This window comes from Marmota marmota, unplaced genomic scaffold (genome assembly GCF_001458135.2).
Source record: "Marmota marmota marmota unplaced genomic scaffold, marMar, whole genome shotgun sequence".
NCBI classification, from domain to species: domain Eukaryota; kingdom Metazoa; phylum Chordata; class Mammalia; order Rodentia; family Sciuridae; genus Marmota; species Marmota marmota.
In genome coordinates, this window is record NW_025999949.1 from 1955373 (window position 1) to 1972583 (window position 17211).

General features: G+C 45.3%; 1 protein-coding gene across 9 annotated transcripts in view; it reads left to right on the forward strand.

Annotated features, from left to right (window-relative positions):
- Vps13b (vacuolar protein sorting 13 homolog B) overlaps positions 1-17211 on the forward strand; it is a 734817-nt gene that overhangs the window by 711154 nt on the left and 6452 nt on the right. For all 9 annotated transcript variants that reach the window (XM_048801898.1, XM_048801903.1, XM_048801897.1 and 6 more), the window contains 4 exons: positions 1921-2726; positions 6321-6497; positions 8370-8540; positions 15314-15490. In XM_048801898.1, the coding sequence (XP_048657855.1) occupies positions 1921-2726; positions 6321-6497; positions 8370-8540; positions 15314-15490 (1331 nt within the window). The remainder of the gene's footprint in view (positions 1-1920; positions 2727-6320; positions 6498-8369; positions 8541-15313; positions 15491-17211) is intronic.

A 17211-nucleotide genomic window follows, 5' to 3' on the forward strand; every position in this document is an offset into this window, starting at 1 on the left:
TTCTCATGATGGCTAAGAACTCATTCGTTTGGATGCTGCTGATTTGAATTTATAGTATTTCAAACAATATTAGAATGTTTATTTGCCCAAAAGTGTTTTTAAAAAGAATTTTTAATTGTATAGCCCACATTTCAAACCTACACAGCAATTTTAGAGACATTTTATTTACAGCATAAATATTAATAACAATAACTACAACCTATATATTTGGTGGTAGAAATAAAAACAGTCCAATTAACTACTTACACTTACTTGATTCATTTATTCAACAAATATTTTTAAGTGCCTTCTGGATGACAGTTGCTGTTCTAGGGTTAAGGATCATCAATTAATAAAAAGACCAAAACCCCTGCATTTGAGATTATATTCTCATAGGTTTAGAATGGGGAGGTACAGAAAATAAATATAACTTGTTTGTAGGTTTATAGGCCCTACCTGTCTATAGTATTTTATTACCTCCTAGTTAGTACATTTAAATTACTAATCCACCAAATGGATTAATCCACTGATGGTGTCAAAGCCCTAAGGATCCAATCATTGCCTAAAAGTTCCATTTTATAGTATTTCAAACAATATTATAATGTTTATTTGCCCAAAAGTGTTTGCCATACTGGGGACCAATTTGGGGGCAAGATTCCAGATCCAAGCCATAATATACAGGATGTCTCGAAACGTTTTGGTCTGAACAGCTGGTAGGATGTGGTTACCATTGACTAAGATGGGAAAGACTGTATGTAGGTTGAGGGATAAGATCAGGAATTTGATTACAGATAGGGCAAGTTGAATATCATTCAGCCATCTAAACCACTATATGGATAGGCTATTAAATATACAGGATTGGAGTTTCAGGAGGAGCTCTTGGCAGCAGCATATGAGTGGTATTTCAAGTCATGAGATTAGTCATAAACTCCCCAAGGAGGTCAGCGGAGGTGGGGAAGAGAAGAGGATTGTGAGCTGAGCGCCATCACTTTAAAAGAACTGGGAAAAGATTTGCACAGCTGACTGAGGAGGAGTAAACAGAGAAGGAGAAGATCTGAGAAAATATATGCAAAGAAAGTGTGTCTAGGAGGAGGGAGTTACCAACAATGTCACATACCATTAGCAACTTGCATAAGCACACAACTGAAAGTCTATCATTTGCTTTAGCCAAATGGAGGTCACTGGAAGCCTTGACAAGAGTTGTTCTGTCCGATTGGTGGGGACAAAAGCCTACCTGTAGGAAGCTTTAGAGAGAAAGCAAGGAGAGGAATAGGAAAGAATGCATATAGGAAACGCTTTGGAGTCTTTGTATAAAAGGGGTCATAAAAGTGAGTGGTAGAGGTGTTTTCTAAGAGAAGAGAACTAACCACACACTGATAAGCTTCTATTATCTAGGGAAAAGATGTTGTAGGACAGGGCTGTGTCACTGGAGTGATGGCCTTGAACAGGCGAGTGCAGAGGGTCATGCTGCACTTGGAGGGCCCTCCAGAAGAAGCACAAATGGTTCCCTTCCAGAAAGCAAGCAGGGGAAGGGCGCTGGCAGGGGCAGTTAGAGGTAGGCTTCTTGTTGAACTTTCTTCTGCTAGCCTTGCATTTTCAACTTAAAGGGTCTTAGTTATTTATCTTTGTGCCTTGTGATCATCATGACAGAGAATTAGTGCACAAAAACTAGAGGGACTTGGGAGGAAAATCTGGTGTTGATAAGGGAAACACACACAGAAACATGACAGGAACTTGTAATAATCCCATTGGGAACATTTCCCAATACTGTTCGACTGTGGCTGGCTCTGTCCAGACACGATGTACTGAAAGTTCAGTTCTTGTTTGTTTCTTATGAGAATCTGATGTCCCATCAGGAGTTGTTTAATAAGGCACTATCATTTAAAAAGAAACATGAAAGAAAGAAAAGGGGGCTAATGTCCTTTATTCTTTCTCCTCTAGAACTCTGGAGAAGACCATTACCTTTAGAATGTTCATCACCCAGTTGAGCCTGGCAGTATCGGATGATCTCACCCACCACAGAGCATCATCTGAACTCCTGAGGCTCACACTGGACAATGTTTTTCTGCACATGGCTCCTGTGGCTGGCATTCTTCCGGGGGAGGAGCCTGCTGCCGCTCTCTTTCAGCTTCACTGTGTGGAGGTGTATTGTGGGGATCTGCAGTTGGACAACCAGCTCTATAACAAGTCCAACTTCCACTTTGCTGTCTTGATCTGCCAGGGAGAAAAAACAGAACCTACTCAGTGTTCCAAAGGGCAGAGTCTCCTTGCCTCCAGCAGAGATCTGGAAGAATACAAGGAGAACTGCTTTATCAAGGTCCGCGTCACCTTAACTGAGGGCAAGAGTGTCCCACTGGATGTCAACGAGTTCAGCTTTGAATTGAAACCTGCCCGATTATATGTGGAAGACACATTTGTATACTACATCAAAACCTTGTTTGATACTTACCTTCCTCACAGCAGGCTGGCTGGTCACCCCCCACAGCTCTCTGGGGGAAAGCAGGTGCTACCTCTGCAAGTGAGACAACACGCCAGGGCTTTGGTGAATCCAGTGAAGTTACGGAGACTGGTGATCCAGCCAGTGAATCTGCTTGTCAGCATCCATGCATCTCTCAAGCTATACATAGCCTCTGACCACACTCCACTCTCCTTCTCTGTGTTTGAAAGAGGACCCATCTTCACCACTGCGAGACAGCTTGTGCATGCCCTGGCAATGCACTATGCTGCTGGTGCCCTCTTTAGAGCAGGTAAGGACACAGCAGATGAGGGTCTGTGATGACAATGACATGCTCTGGGGTAGTGGTTGAGCAATCAGTGAGAGGTGGAACATGTGGGCAGTTAAATATGCATCCAAACCTAGACTCTGCTGCTTTTAGATGTAAGGCCTTGGGCAAGTTATTGAACCTCCCCAAGTCTCAGTGTCCTCATCTATGTAGTGGGTTTTAAGATTTTTGTGAAGACCACATGAAAGTATGTAAAGTACCCAACATTTGGCTTGGCACTTAATGAACACTCAAGCAATAATGGCTGTAATATTTTTGCTATTATATGATGTAGAATTTAACTCAATTTAGCAAAAACTTTTTAGCAACATGCAGTCACAAGACCCTTTTTAGCATGTTAATGCAGCCAGGAAAACTAGCCCAGGCCCTCTGCTCCTGGGCCTAAAAGAAATCCAGTACTTGGTGATTAGTTTTCTTCATTTCTATTCATGAATACCTGGGGGTGAGAAATTCAGAGGATTTCTGTGCTAAGATGCACAAAGAGCCCCCTACCTGCTCTGTGCCATGCTGCCTGTCTAGACGGATTGCAAAGAGAAGGCTGTCAGTGTCTCAGCCCCTCTATAGACCCAACTCCAAAAAGGAAGAATGGCCATTACTCATCCTGACCACCCTCTAGTGCCAGGCAGGTGGCCTCTGGTAAGCCAGAGGTTGCCGTTTCTCAGGGGCTCAGTGGGAGAGGTAAGGCTTCCCTTTTCAGTCTGGCTGGAAAAGTCTGCAAGGAGTGGTTTGATATGTGTACAAAAATCTTATATGGGCAGTACTGTGCACCAAAGATTGAGTGTTGGGAACCATGTGGTGTCAGAATACTTTATAGTAATCAGCATCAAAGCCTGTGTTCCTGAGCCAAGTTCACTCTAAAGTAGTTTATTTGATAGTCTGTCTCCTCATGGCCCCAGGAATTCAAGCAGAGCACCATCCCAGGTCGGCATCATCAGCCTTCTCCAGGAAAGAACATAGAAGTCTAACTTTCTGAAAGTGACAAAGGAGAGAACATCTCTCCTACCCTCTTTGTGACCATGTACTTGGTTAATGCATTCCCATAGAAGTATCAGATTGTAGCAATAAAAGGCCCATGTTATCACTGTGAGATGCCAGTAACCAGCCATGTTGGTAAGATTACATTTTCCTGCAATGAAAGTCCTAGAGTTAAGAGAGCTATCCAGACTCCTTTATAAAAGAAAACGACAAGATCAGGGAGAAGGCCCTGCCAGACCTGTTGTTTTGAGAGCTTGCACAACAATGAAGAAAATGTTTTCCTCTTGCTAAGAAGTCATTTAAAAATAAGCAGTTAACATTTCAAATTTAATAGATGGGTATATTTACAAACCATTCCAGAAACATACCCTTTCAGGGAACTTTTCTTTTAACATGAGAAGCAGACATGTAGGTTACTGAGCTCTGATCTGAGGCCAGGGGAGGAGTAAGACTCTGTGTGGTCACTGGGTGATGCCAAGGTGCGGGAAGCACCCATCTGTTAATGAGCTAGAGGAGAAACCCCACCTGTGGCCCCAAGTAACCATGGCCCCTGCAGCTTGTGTGCTAAAAGTGATCTCTTCGTTTTGTTTTTAATGAGGTTTCACAAGAACATTCTGTTTGTAGTTTCTGTAATCACCTAAAAATCCTTTTGCTGTCCCAATCTCACTGTATACCAAGACAAGAAATTCTAATACAGACAGCCAAGTTTTTAGAGCCTGTTGGAAACTCTGTCACTAAAAATCTATGGATTATCTGAAAGCAAACAGTGATCCAAGGAGTAGGATATGGACAGATGGCCAGAGGTGCCAAGCCTCTGGCCAGGTAGAGAAGTCTTGAAGAGATTGGGCCAGCAGGGCGAGGGCTGGCCTGGGAGCAAGCACATTGTATCTCACTTGGGTCAGCTTTCATCCACTGGACTGGAGGAGAAGGTTCCTGGCCACAGTGGTAAAAAACACCCTGACCTCATTTCTAGGGAAGTTTGTGGAGTCATTTGAAGAGTTTTTAAAAATAAGTAAATGGTAATTTGAAATGAGTAACCCTATTCGAAAGAAAGAATGTGGGCTTGAGAATTTCCTGAGGTCCCTGTCTACCTCCAAGTCTCAATTTCATGGGAAGCCAGACAGACTCCCTTTGTCGACCAAATTTCCAAACAACTATGCAAAAGATAAGCTGGGCCCTCTGTATCTGCACGTTCTGCATCTTCAGATTCAACCAACTACCAATCAAAAGTATTTGAAAAAAGAATTGTACTTGTACTGAACATGTATATACTTTTTCCTCATCAGTATTTCCTATAAAATATGGCATGAGTCTTTGACATAGCTTTTACATTTATTATTAGGTATAATAAGTAATCTAGAGATGATTTAAAGTTTACAGGATAATGTGTACAGGTTACATGTGAATATTATGCCATTTTATATAAGAAACTTGAGCATCTTGTTATCTTTGGGGGACCTAAAACCAACCCTTTATGGATACCAAGGGACAACAATGTTTGCTTTTGGATGAAAATAATTAAAAGGAATATCCTTGGGTACTTTCTGCACTTTTCTGGCCAAAGCAGTTACTACTGAGATGTACCTCTGGTCCACAAATAGCCTTCCACCACTCATACCTTCCAGATACTCTCAGACCTGTTACTTAACTGAGGATCTGTCACAATGCTGTCCTCCAAAGGCTTACTGTTGAGGGAGGGTGCTCCCACGTGGCTCTTTAATCCCACACCCTTCCCACAAAAGGGGCCCAGCACCAGCCTGGGGTGCTGGCAATGTGTTCCTGGAGGAAGTTGCCTTTCAGATTCCGCCTCCCCTTGGCCCTTGGCCCACTCCTGCCCCTGTAGTTTTCTGGGCTCAGAGTCCCGCATCCCCACCCCAGGCAGAAGGGGAAGGTCAGTCTCTGCCAGACCTGCACCACAGCCTCATTCCCATGAGGCAGCCATGGCCAGGCTGAGCTTAAGTAGGTAACAGGATCCAAAACTACCCCCTGGGACATCAACTGGGAACACTTGCTAACCTAATCAGTATGTCCCTGTTGCTGATGTTTATACAACCAAAGCTGGGGTTGAAGGGGAGATGTTTGTCTGGCTCTAATCCTGCTCTGAAGGGAAGCACTCAACTTGGTAGGATTGGGAAAAATTAAAAATAACTCCTCTATCCTTGTCAAAAGTTTGTGTCCCCTTTACAGCACCCCATTTAGCATCTGGCCTCTCCCCCTGCCCTGTGCAGTTCAGGAGGAACTTCCCCGCCTGGGAGCACCTGCAGCCCAAAGCGCAGGCCGGCTGGAGGGAGCCCCCTGCACATGGATCCCTTTTACGGGAGTCCAGGAGGCTCAGGCAAGGAAGTCATATTAAAGCCATTTGTGAGGCTGCCAGAGGATCACTTTGATTTATAAAGTATGAAAGTTCACCATTTATGAATTCACAGTGAATGAGTAATTTCCCATATTTTGCTCCAAAGAAGCTTATTACACTCTCAATTCTAGTGTGAAAAATGAATTGCTGGGAAAATGGGCCACTTTTTCACAAATGTTGAAAGTGCGGTAGTCGAGGTTTCAGTAACCCCTTCCTTTGGTCTGTTGCAGGCTGGGTGGTGGGGTCTCTGGAGATCCTTGGCAGCCCAGCAAGCTTGGTGAGGAGCGTGGGGAATGGGATCGCTGACTTCTTCAGACTTCCATATGAGGGACTGACCCGAGGCCCAGGAGCTTTCGTGAGTGGAGTTTCCCGAGGGACAACATCATTCGTGAAGCACATTTCCAAAGGTAGCTCTCAGTTCCTTGTGATAATGCCTTTATCTCATTCCTTCCTTATCCTACTTTTGTGAAGACCACGTTGAAGGTGTAAATGTGCTCACATCGCCTCTAGCTTGTTTGGTTTGTTAGCTTGCAGTGAAATGCTGGATTTGTAACAAAGTTCATATATAATGTCTTAGGTTTTAAACAGATCACTGCTTGCCTGCAGTGTGTGAAAATGTTTCAGAAACTTCAGAATCTTAAACCTCCCTTTGGGAAAACAAGGATTGGCTCAACTGTTATTCCGTGTGATGAATGCAGAAATATTAAAGGTGTTCAGGATTTCTGCTAAACATCAGAAATCCTACACTGTGTTGCCTCATCGTGTTTTTTTTTAAATGTAGATACAGTTGTCATAACTTTCTTAAGGTTATGGATGCATTTTGACATGGAAGCCGATTTGGAGGCGAAGCAGCCAACTTTTCTCTAGCATGATACGTAAACAGTGCCATCTTGTGGCCCAAGTAGTTTCTGGGCACACAGGCCAGACTGCTGACCATAAAGAGGAGAGTGTTTTCATATTATCCGTGAGTTTGCTTGATGATATTTTGGTCAGGTTGGCAGTGGCTCGGGAACTAACAAGAGCCATCTGAGTCCCCTTTTCTTCTCAGCAGGAGGCAGAGAAAACAGGGCAAAGGCCTTCTTCCCCATAAAAGACATTTTACTGTAGACAGTGCCACAACCCTGTCATGAGTGGGCAGGTTGCGGAAGTCTCTAGAAGGCCTCAAAAGAAGATTTGAACTTGAAATATGAGAATCCAAATCCATTGAGGGCGGGGGCCCGAGGTAGTGGGTAAGAAAACAGCAAGAGCAATAAGAACAAGTTCCTTGGACAGTGAAGAGGACCACTGCCCGGCCCAGGATCTTTGGGAGGCATGGGAACAGAGCTGCCCTCACCAGATGAGCCTGGTGGGGTGGGGGAGTTCTTCTGACACTGTGATCTCTGTTGTTCTAATTATAAAATATGACAACCAACACCAGATAAATTGACCTTCTGCGATAATTGAGGCAAACTTACTCACTAAATGTATTTTTACTCTTTTTCTCCTGCAGAATCTGTTTGGTTCGTTGGTGTATGTGTGTTTCTTTTCAGATCACTAGAAAAAATGTGGCTGCAAAATGACATCTGCCATGTCTTCTCCAGACTAGAAGCCTGTCCTACAGTTAGTTAGTTGAGATATATGCACACTTGCTAGAGGGGTTAGGACTGTTTGAGCAAGAGGCTGAAGTCGCCATTCTTAGGACAACCAGAGTGAAGCTCCCTTCACTGCTCTCACTTGTTTTGGGTTAATATTTGGGATATTAAAATTGCCTGCGTTCTCTGTGGCACAGTAACTATTTACTCAGAATGTCAAATGATAAACTGTAGTGTTTCCCTTTATTAAGACTGAAGTAATGAGGAGGAGATAAATTGCATTCCTAAATGAAAATATTTCTTTGTAATCTATCTAAAATACAGCAACATAACCTTAACCTTTAACATCAGAGCAGGCAAATTTTAGCCTTCAAAACGGAGCTTCATCGGGGACTTCAGAACTGCTTTGCCAAGTCTTGACAATCAGGTGATAGGATGGATCTCAAACTCTAGCCTGTCATACTCAACCCCCTTGAAGAGTGCCGTTGCCCTCCTGGACAGATGTTAATCCTTACCTCGTTTTCTTAAAACTTATACTTCACATGGCCCAGAAAGGAAGCAGTGTCATTCCCCACTGGGCATGTCCAGGAAGGACACAAATGCTGCCACTGCCCCTCTCACTCCCCCACAGCAGACCTCCAGGGCCTCTGCTCTGGAATCCAGTATGCATGTGACAAAGAGGACAACCCTGTGCTCTTGTGCCCTCAGGTACCCTCACATCCATCACCAACCTGGCCACCAGCCTGGCCCGGAACATGGACCGGCTCTCGCTGGATGAGGAGCACTACAACCGGCAGGAGGAGTGGCGGCGGCAACTGCCTGAGAGCCTGGGCGAGGGGCTGCGACAGGGCCTGTCCCGGCTGGGCATCAGCCTGCTCGGTAAGGGCTGGGCCACTCCCATCCAGTGCAGTTCTCCAAGATTGGCTGCTTTGCCTCCTCCCTGGGGATGGCTGTGAAGTTCACCTCCTTTCTGTAGCCAAAGCTGAGGCTCAGAAAGGATAATACACTTGTCCTGGTGCCCACAGTGCCTCTGTGTTCATGTAGAACAGAACCCCATTTTCAGAGCCATCACATGGTCATGACAGGCCTTCCTAGGACCTGCCTGGCAGGGATGTTGGCCCACACAGACCCCTGTGCTCTGCCTTCCTTTGCTTCTGGTAGGAAATGTAGCTTGGGCTTCCATGTGGTGCTCCAAAGCAAAAAGTTAATTGTGTGGGACCCCCCTGAGCACAGTGGCGTCCACGCAACACAGCAACATATCATCCTTTGCTCTTCACAGTAACAGACAGCCCTTCTGAAGCACTCACTGCTTCTATAGCAAGTACCATGGGCGCCTGCTTTTGTTTGAACAGCGCTTGCACAGTCTACACGTGTCATGTGAACTTTGGCGAGGAGCCTGCTTTTCCTCTTATTTATTTATTCATTTATTTATTTTTGAGATCTGCCTGACTCAGAGCAATTATTGTTTTTCAAGAAGTCAGATGGTATAGTTAGAGGTGAAAATTGCGATGGATGTTTCAAAACATTACAAATGTTTGAAAATAAGTTGCTTTGGAAAATCTATAAAAAGGAAGCTGTAAAGCTGAAAGTTTGCACTGAAGGATTTTCAAGGGTATATTTTGTTTATTTGCTTACAAAAGAATTTAAAACTATACAGCTTGGCAACCTGCCACCCACGTGTCTGAGGGAGTGCGGGCTCTCAGAGATCAAAGTGACCAAGGCAGTGCAGAGCACAGGGTGGGAAAGAGGGGCTTGAAAGGCTCCATCCTCCCCCTGGTCTTCAGTTCCCTCTGCAGCCCCCCCCACCCCCCCACTGCATGCAGCCAGCCCAGGCTGAGGGAGGAAGTAGTAAAAAGTTACAAGTACAGGCTAAGTCACTAGAAATTGTTTAATTAATAACAGTCCATGGTATAGGACACTGTCACTTGATAATGCAAGGAAACAGGGAAGCTAGTAACCTACAACAAGGGACAGGCTGGGTAAAGGACAATCTTCTTGCTTGACTCAGCAACCCAGAGGATGTGGGTCTCCCTTAAGGAAGTTGGTCTGATAAGTGTGGACCACAGCCCTCAGGACTCTGGGCCCAAGGCTTCAGTGTCCAAGTCCTTTTTTCTTGACCTCAGCTAAGTTCTTAACCTCTAATCCTGGGTTTCTGCTTTATAAACTAGGGCTGGTAATGCCATCGCTGGGAGTAACCACAGACACAGGGTCCATGCTAGACAGACAGCACCTGTTTGTGTTGTGTTATGGTTTCAATGAGTATCCCAGCAAAGAGGCCTTTGAGTAATGGCAAGAGCATTCTTGCTTTCATTTAGTCCAATGGATTAAGTTGCTAAAACTAGAGGAATGAACCATGATGTTTTCTTAGGGCTTCAAGGTCACTATTTTGGGACTTGGGGACCTTTTTATGCTAAGAATTCTAGGCTTTAGTGCTCTCTACCCTGGACACAAGAGCTTCCTTCCCCCAGCCAAGCTCTTCCGAGAGTTTTCAAATGATCAGGAAGAAGAGGTCTGGTGTGGCCATTGCATGGCCGTCTCCAGCGTGTTCCTGATTCAACTTTAGCCTAAGGATTCTACTCTCTTCCGCACCCAATGAAGCCCCAGTCACTATCTAAAAGTATGTCTGGAAATAGAGATCAGCTAGTTGAGAACCCCCGAGCTTGTCCTACTAAGGTCACTTTGGACCTGGCTCTCACTGACAGGGTAGAGCTCACAAAACCCTGATCTTTGCTGTGGTCATTGTGTCTCCTATGTCTTTATCCATGCTGCTGGAGATATGGCCGTGAGCTTATGCTGTCTTTTCTCATTTCTGATAATTTCCAGAAACCTGTGAGTTATGGGGCTGACATAAACTCCCATGCTAGCCTGCCCCAGCCCTTGGGAGCTCTGGTCCCAGCCCAGCACACACCCTACTGCCATTTCTGGGCTCCTCAGAGTTCATTGTGGGTGTCTCTAGCTTGACCAAAACAACTTTCTTTCCTCCTCCAAGAGTTCTGTCTGTGTATCTCAGGACCTCTGGCTCATCTCCAAATGCCTGGTCTTAGAACTACTAGTGTGAGAGGAAGGAGAGGAGAGGAACAGGAACAACCAAGCCTCCATATATGAAAAATATAGATTTGTCACCATTCCATTCATCCCCAGAAATGGTGTTTAAAATAGCTAGATAGGATTAAATGCCTAATTGAAGTTAGAGCTATCCTGATATAGTAGTTTGAAACTCCTGGTAGGGAAATTGAAATTCTAGTTGGTCATTTCCTTCCTTTGTAATACAGAAACTTTAAGGACCCAGTTAATTTAAAAAAAAAAAAAAAAAAAAAGTACTTAAAGTACATTTTATGGTTGACAGAGCACTTTTTCAAGTGTCTTACTGATCTTCACAGCCCAAGGCATGAATGAAGTCAGGTGACCGCCCAGATCAAACCCTCCAGCAAGGACAAGAACCTGGACTTTTCTGCCACCCCACCTTCCCCTGAAGGGCTCTGGGCTTGAAAACAGCCAGGATACAGGGAGACTTAACAGTCAAAAGTTCCAGGATAAGTGAAACATGGCTTCCACTAATGAATCTGGGTTTGGGGGATTTCTTGACTCTGTTTTTTCTGGGGATGCTGTGGAAGGTTGTGAGTCACCTGAAATCAAAGGAAATCTCCAGATGTCATGACCAGCCACGTAGCCCAACCCCAGTAAGAAGTGTCTTCCAGCTGTCTGAGAGGTCGCCAGGGCTCTGTGTCCCTTGAACAGGTTAGGGCCACCATGAAAGGGAAATGGGAGAAGACTGTAAATGAAGTAACCACCTGCCCCCAACCCAATTTATTAATATGACAATATTTCCAAAAGCAACGGCTTTTGAGAGAACTCTGTCGTAGCCTGTAGGATTGGCATCAGCCTTTCCCACATTTAACAAATCCGTTTCCCCAAATATCTGCACTTGACCCTCTGCCCTGGAGCCTGCACTGTGGAAGGCTGGCAGCTCTACGTCTTCATCCACTTTGTGTTCCTTCCCAGACCTGTTCCTTCTACAAACACCAAAGGTCAGGCCAGGCCAGGCCAGGCTGCTGCCTGATAGATTCATCATGGTGCTGGACCCCCACAACCGCACCCCTCCATCTCCTAGACACTCTCAGGGGCTCCTCTCAGAATCCCAACAAAACAGGCCTCTCCCAGGTGGAGCTGGAGTTTCCCTCCAGTGAGCAAGGAGGAGCTATGTATAGCCACCAGAGTCTCTCCTCAGCAGTCAGGTTGACAGACTGGAATTTCAGGGTGACAGACCAAAGTTTGCATATCTCTTCTATCAAAAACTACTGCCCTGGAGTTGGGATGTTTTCCATGCTATGGTGGGTCTCCTGTGTCTGGTGAGTTGTGGATGGAGTGGTGTCCCAGTTTAGGCCTGTACTTCTGCTATTGTGACAAAAAAGTACCCAGCATAAGATTACACTGTGTGATAAGGCTGGCACCAAAATAGATCAGTGACTGAGCATCCTTGCCTGATGCTGGGAACAGTCACAGAGGAAGTAAAGGAGAGTCTCATAGTTTCCTTACTTCTTAAAGAAGGGCCTCCTACAGCCAAGGTGCCCAAGAAGCCCCCACTCCCCCTGCAGCCCAGCCCAGCTCTCAGAGTCCCCGGCACCCCACCAAGGAGCATCCTACCCTCCTCACCCCTGCATCACATCACAGTCCTCTCCATGTGGCCCGTGGGCCTGTTGCCAACAGACAAGTCTTGAGATCGGTTTCCATTACTTAAAGCCTTAGAGTTTAAGTACATGATAGTAAATAATTTACCAGTTGTAGGAATTAGCTGGATTAGATTTAATAAGAGGGCCTCAGCCCTGAGAGAAGTGGCCTCCCTCAAGGCAGGCTTGCAGAAGCCTGGAGTGGCTGCTAGTTTCTCTTGGTCTCTCTGTTCTCCAGCTCATCAGCACAGAGTGAGAGACTAAATAGAGAGACAGAAGCACCTGGTGACCAGTGAGGTGTCAGTGTGTGTGATGGGTGGCTTTTCTCCCATCTCTGGTGCTGAGCTGAGGACATGCAGTCTGATGACTCCTTCTCCAACTCCTGTTTGCACCCTGTGTCGATGACCAGAGCTGGTCAGGGCTCTAGGTTCCTTGCATAGGTTAGGGCTAGCGCATAAAAGGGAATGACTGTAAATGAGGGAACCATCTGTCCCCAACCCAATTTGTTTATTTATTTATTCTTTGGTACTAGGGATTGAACCCAAGAATACTTAAGCACTAAGCCACATCCCCAACCCTTTTTATTTTTTTATTTTGAGACAGGGCCTTGCTAAGTTGCTGAGGCTGACTTGGAGCCTGTGATCCTCCTGCCTCAGCCCCAGCCTCCTGAGCCACTGGAATTATAGGTGTGCACCACCATGCCTGGGTATCCCCCAATCCAATTTTAATAGTCCTAATGAAAGCCACACTTGAGAAAAGACATTTCTACCAGGAATCTGGCACTAATTTAATCTATTGGTGTTTTTGTAATAATTTGCCCATTTTTGTAATCTTAAGCACAACCTTTCAGAGAAATCAGATAATGAAATGATGAAACCTGCATTCTTTAATCTGATGCTGCACACTTTACCTGACATGGAATGATTTGAGGAGAAGACCCAAAGTCCCTGCCTCTCCATTACAGGGCTGGTGGTCTCTACCCCCGACCTTGTGTGGCCACTGACCCTGGATCTTACAGGTAGAGAGCGGAGCATCTGATTCCTCAGTTCCGACAAAGTGAGGGACGCTCAGCCCTGAGGTCAAGGGTGGCCTGGGCCAACCAGTAGCAGCTAGCTCCCGTCACCTCCTGACATGTCTTTAGAGGGTTAGGGTGGCATTAGTTCAGGGTGGGAAACAGACCTATCACTTCAGTTAATTCTTAGTCTGTGGATTCAGAATTTTAAATGACCCTTTCAAGACCTAAAGGACTGGAGCCCATGAACATTCAGATCCTTAACCTTTGACCTGGAGAAACCGCCTTTTGTTCAGTGAAATATTGCTTGAACTTAGCAGGTCATTAACTGAAGTCTAGAAATCTCTATTTATAAGAGATTCTGAATTGGTGACATTTAGAGTGATAGGATTTGACATATGTAAAATTTCTACCAGGGGTGTGGGGGTTTTCATTAACCCTACCAGGTTTAAGTTGAAAACAGGAAATTCTATCAAGAACTCTAAAAAATTTTTTACTTCTGAGTTAGAGAACCCGCCTCTTCATTCTGAAAAAAGTCAGGACTCCTGAGGCCTTTCCTAGACTGGTCATTGTTCCCATGGAGCAAGAAGACACATCCAGACGAGTGGATGTCTTTCATTTGTAACAACCTTTAAGCTCAGTAAAGGAAATGGTGGCCCTGTCATGAAGCAGTTGGAGCAAATTAGTGAAGCAGGGTTTTGGTAGCTATTCTGAAGTGAAAAGTAAGTAGCCAAACCTCAGTTGAAGTAAGAGAGAAGGAAGTTTTTCCAAGATTGGCAGAGAGGAGAAGAGAAGAGCCTGTTTTATAAACAGGATAAGTGAAAATTTTGGTGGTTAAGAGGAGACTGTGACTCACACTCCTTGGATTCAAATCCAGGCCTAACCATTTAACAGCTGTGTGACCTTGGGAAAACTCCTTAACCTCTCTGTGCCACAGTGTCCTCTTCTGGAAAATGAGGTAAACAATGCCTGATTCAAGGGATTTTAGGATTAAATGATCTCATATAGGTGAAGCTCAAGCACTCAAGACAGGTTAGCTATAAGGAGAGACCATGATCATACTAATGGTTACTTTTATTAAATAATCATTAAATCATAATATTGATGATACTGCATTATTGATAAGTGATCATCATTATTAAAAGTGGAGGCACAGAATGAGGCTGGCCCTTTTTTCTTGCCCCACTCTTTTTTTTGGGGGGGGGTACCAGACATTGAACTCAGGGGCACTCAACCACTGAGCCGTATCCCCAGCCCTATTTTGTATTTTTTATTTAGAGACAGGGTCTTTCTGTGGCTGAGGCTGGCTTTGAACTCGTGATATCCTCCTATCTCAGCCTCCAGAGCCGCTGGGATGTGCCCCACCGCACCCGGCTTTGCCCCACTCTTGATTGAGTGGAAGTTTACTAGGCTGTGCAGGCTTTCTGTCCTGCTGAGGAATTGTTAGCTCTTCTTCTTCTTTTTTTTTTTTTTCTGGGTGAAGAGGTTTAATGTGTAACAGTAGGCCAACTGGGGAGGATAAGAACCCCAAGGCCCCAGCCCTTCTCCCATGACGTCCCGGGACCTGAGTGCCTGGGCCAGTCCTATGCCTGCCCCAGCCCTGAGGCTCCCTGGTCCCAGGGAAACATGGGAAAGAAGCTGGATGGCTGGGGACTCGGCCCCCAGAGTTCATGTTGGCTCTTGTTAACGTGTGTTGTCTTATTTGGGGGAGCACACATAGGTAGCACTTGGAAATAATCGATCCTGACACTGTGGACCAAACCCAGTCTGCACATTGTGTTTCAATGAGGATAAAAAATGTCTAATGTAAACAGCCCAAAGTGTACTTACATAATTGGTAAATAAATGTAAAGAACTTTATATTGAGGGTGGGGATTCATTTTCAATCCAAATAAAACTACATGCCAGACTGAGCTTTTCATTTTCTGAGGATTTTAAGCCTCTGCACTTACTGGGGGCTTTTGTTATTTCAGGTGCAATTGCTGGTATAGTGGATCAGCCGATGCAGAACTTCCAGAAAACATCCGAGGCTCAGGCTTCAGCCGGACACAAGGCCAAGGGTGTTATCTCTGGTGTGGGGAAAGGAATCATGGGGGTGTTCACGAAGCCCATTGGAGGAGCTGCTGAGCTCGTGTCACAGACCGGCTACGGTAAGAGACTTACTGATGAGTTTGCATCATGGCACCCAGGTTCCCTGGGGTCCTCTGTCCTTTCACATGGGAAAAGAGAGAAAAGTAAAGTAGACAAATAGTAGTGGCCTTTCTTGCCTCCCTGTGCTTATTGACACAAAGTAGGATTACACTGCTGAAAAAGAAAAGAAAATTATAAACCAGAACACCAATTGGTACTTTCCATTAGCAATTTCAGAGGAGATTCTTTGATTCTGTGTCTCAGAATCTTTTTTTACAGTATACTTAATAAAAAGGATTTTAATGAAAAATAACCAGTTAGAGGTCGAGAGCAATATGGAGAACACACTGCAACGGAGAAAAGAATGACCACTATTTCCCCCGTGAGGAATCTGGAAGGAAAGGCAGGATATAAGGCAGGAAAAAATCTAAGAGCCAGTGCTGGGCGTGGGGAACCTGCACAGAGCCGGGCTGGGCCGGTCTTTGGGTTGGGGTGGCTCTCTCACCTGCAGACGCCATCCTGCTGCTTCCAGACAGGCCGGTCAGCAGGGGCCCTGCAGCCTGTGACACTACTTCTACCTGGAAAGGCCACGCCAGGGCTTCTCTCCACACACGCCTCTCCTTCTGTGCTGATTTTCCACGATCTCAGCAGAGCACCTGAAAGTGACTTTTAGTAAACATGTGACTGGAATTACATTTTTACCTAAGATTGCTGTCATCATTCTGGTCACGAAGCAGGGCCATCCAGCAATGTCTCAGACCACATGAAGGCCAGACACCTAGCACTCGCCTGCCTCTGGCCCTCACTCCCTGGGTCTCACTGTACTTGGGCACCCTGCACTCAGGAGGTCTGAGCCGGGCAGCCCCATCAGGGCATAAAACTAGTATCTAAAAGGGAGAGAGTGGGACAGAGGCCCCAGGGAGGCAGCCAGGAGAGCCTCTGAGACCACACAGGCACGAGCAGTGCCCTCTTGGCTCCAGCCCTCCCTCTCCCTCTCCACTTCTCTCCTCTCTCTCTCTCTCTCTCTCTCTTGAATGACACGCTCACTCCTCACAGGAAAGCTGACAATAAGAATTGCTGCAACTTGAAAGTAGAAAAAGTCAAACTCTCCCTTATCAAATGCTTAGGCCTTATATGTTAGGGTTTTTTTTTTTTTTAAGTCTTCCTTTTGCTGCAGATTCCTGTGAAGTAAAGTCAACTCGTACTTCATAAATTCTTTTGGTTTTGAAAATGCCGTTGTCCCTTCCCATGTTTCCCAGGGCTCAGCCTTATGTAAGAGCATCTCGGAGCAGGCTTCACATGGCCTCTTGGTTTCCATCACTCTTGTAAAACTTTTATTACCACACTGAAGGTTTTACAAACCACTAACTCTTAGTCTAATGACTATGCCTCGTTTATAAATATTTACAAGCCCTCAGAAAGCACACATGCTGTACCATCTTTGGTTCTGGAGAGCCTCTTTGGAAGCTTGTGTGGCTGCTGCTGGGTGCCCTCATTTGGTGCTGGCACCAGGGAGAGCATGTAATAAACCAGAGGCCCCAAGAGCGCTCATAAATGTATATGGAATCGTGTTTAACAGCTGGATTAAGTCACTTAGCATTTAAATGCTGTATCTAGGCAAACCATGTGCCTTCATATGCATCTATGTGTGTGTTGCGTTTTTATTTCACCAGCCATAGCACAGATAAAGAAGTATTATAATAGGCAAGGAGGTCAAGTAGAAATCTTGACTTTTTTTAAC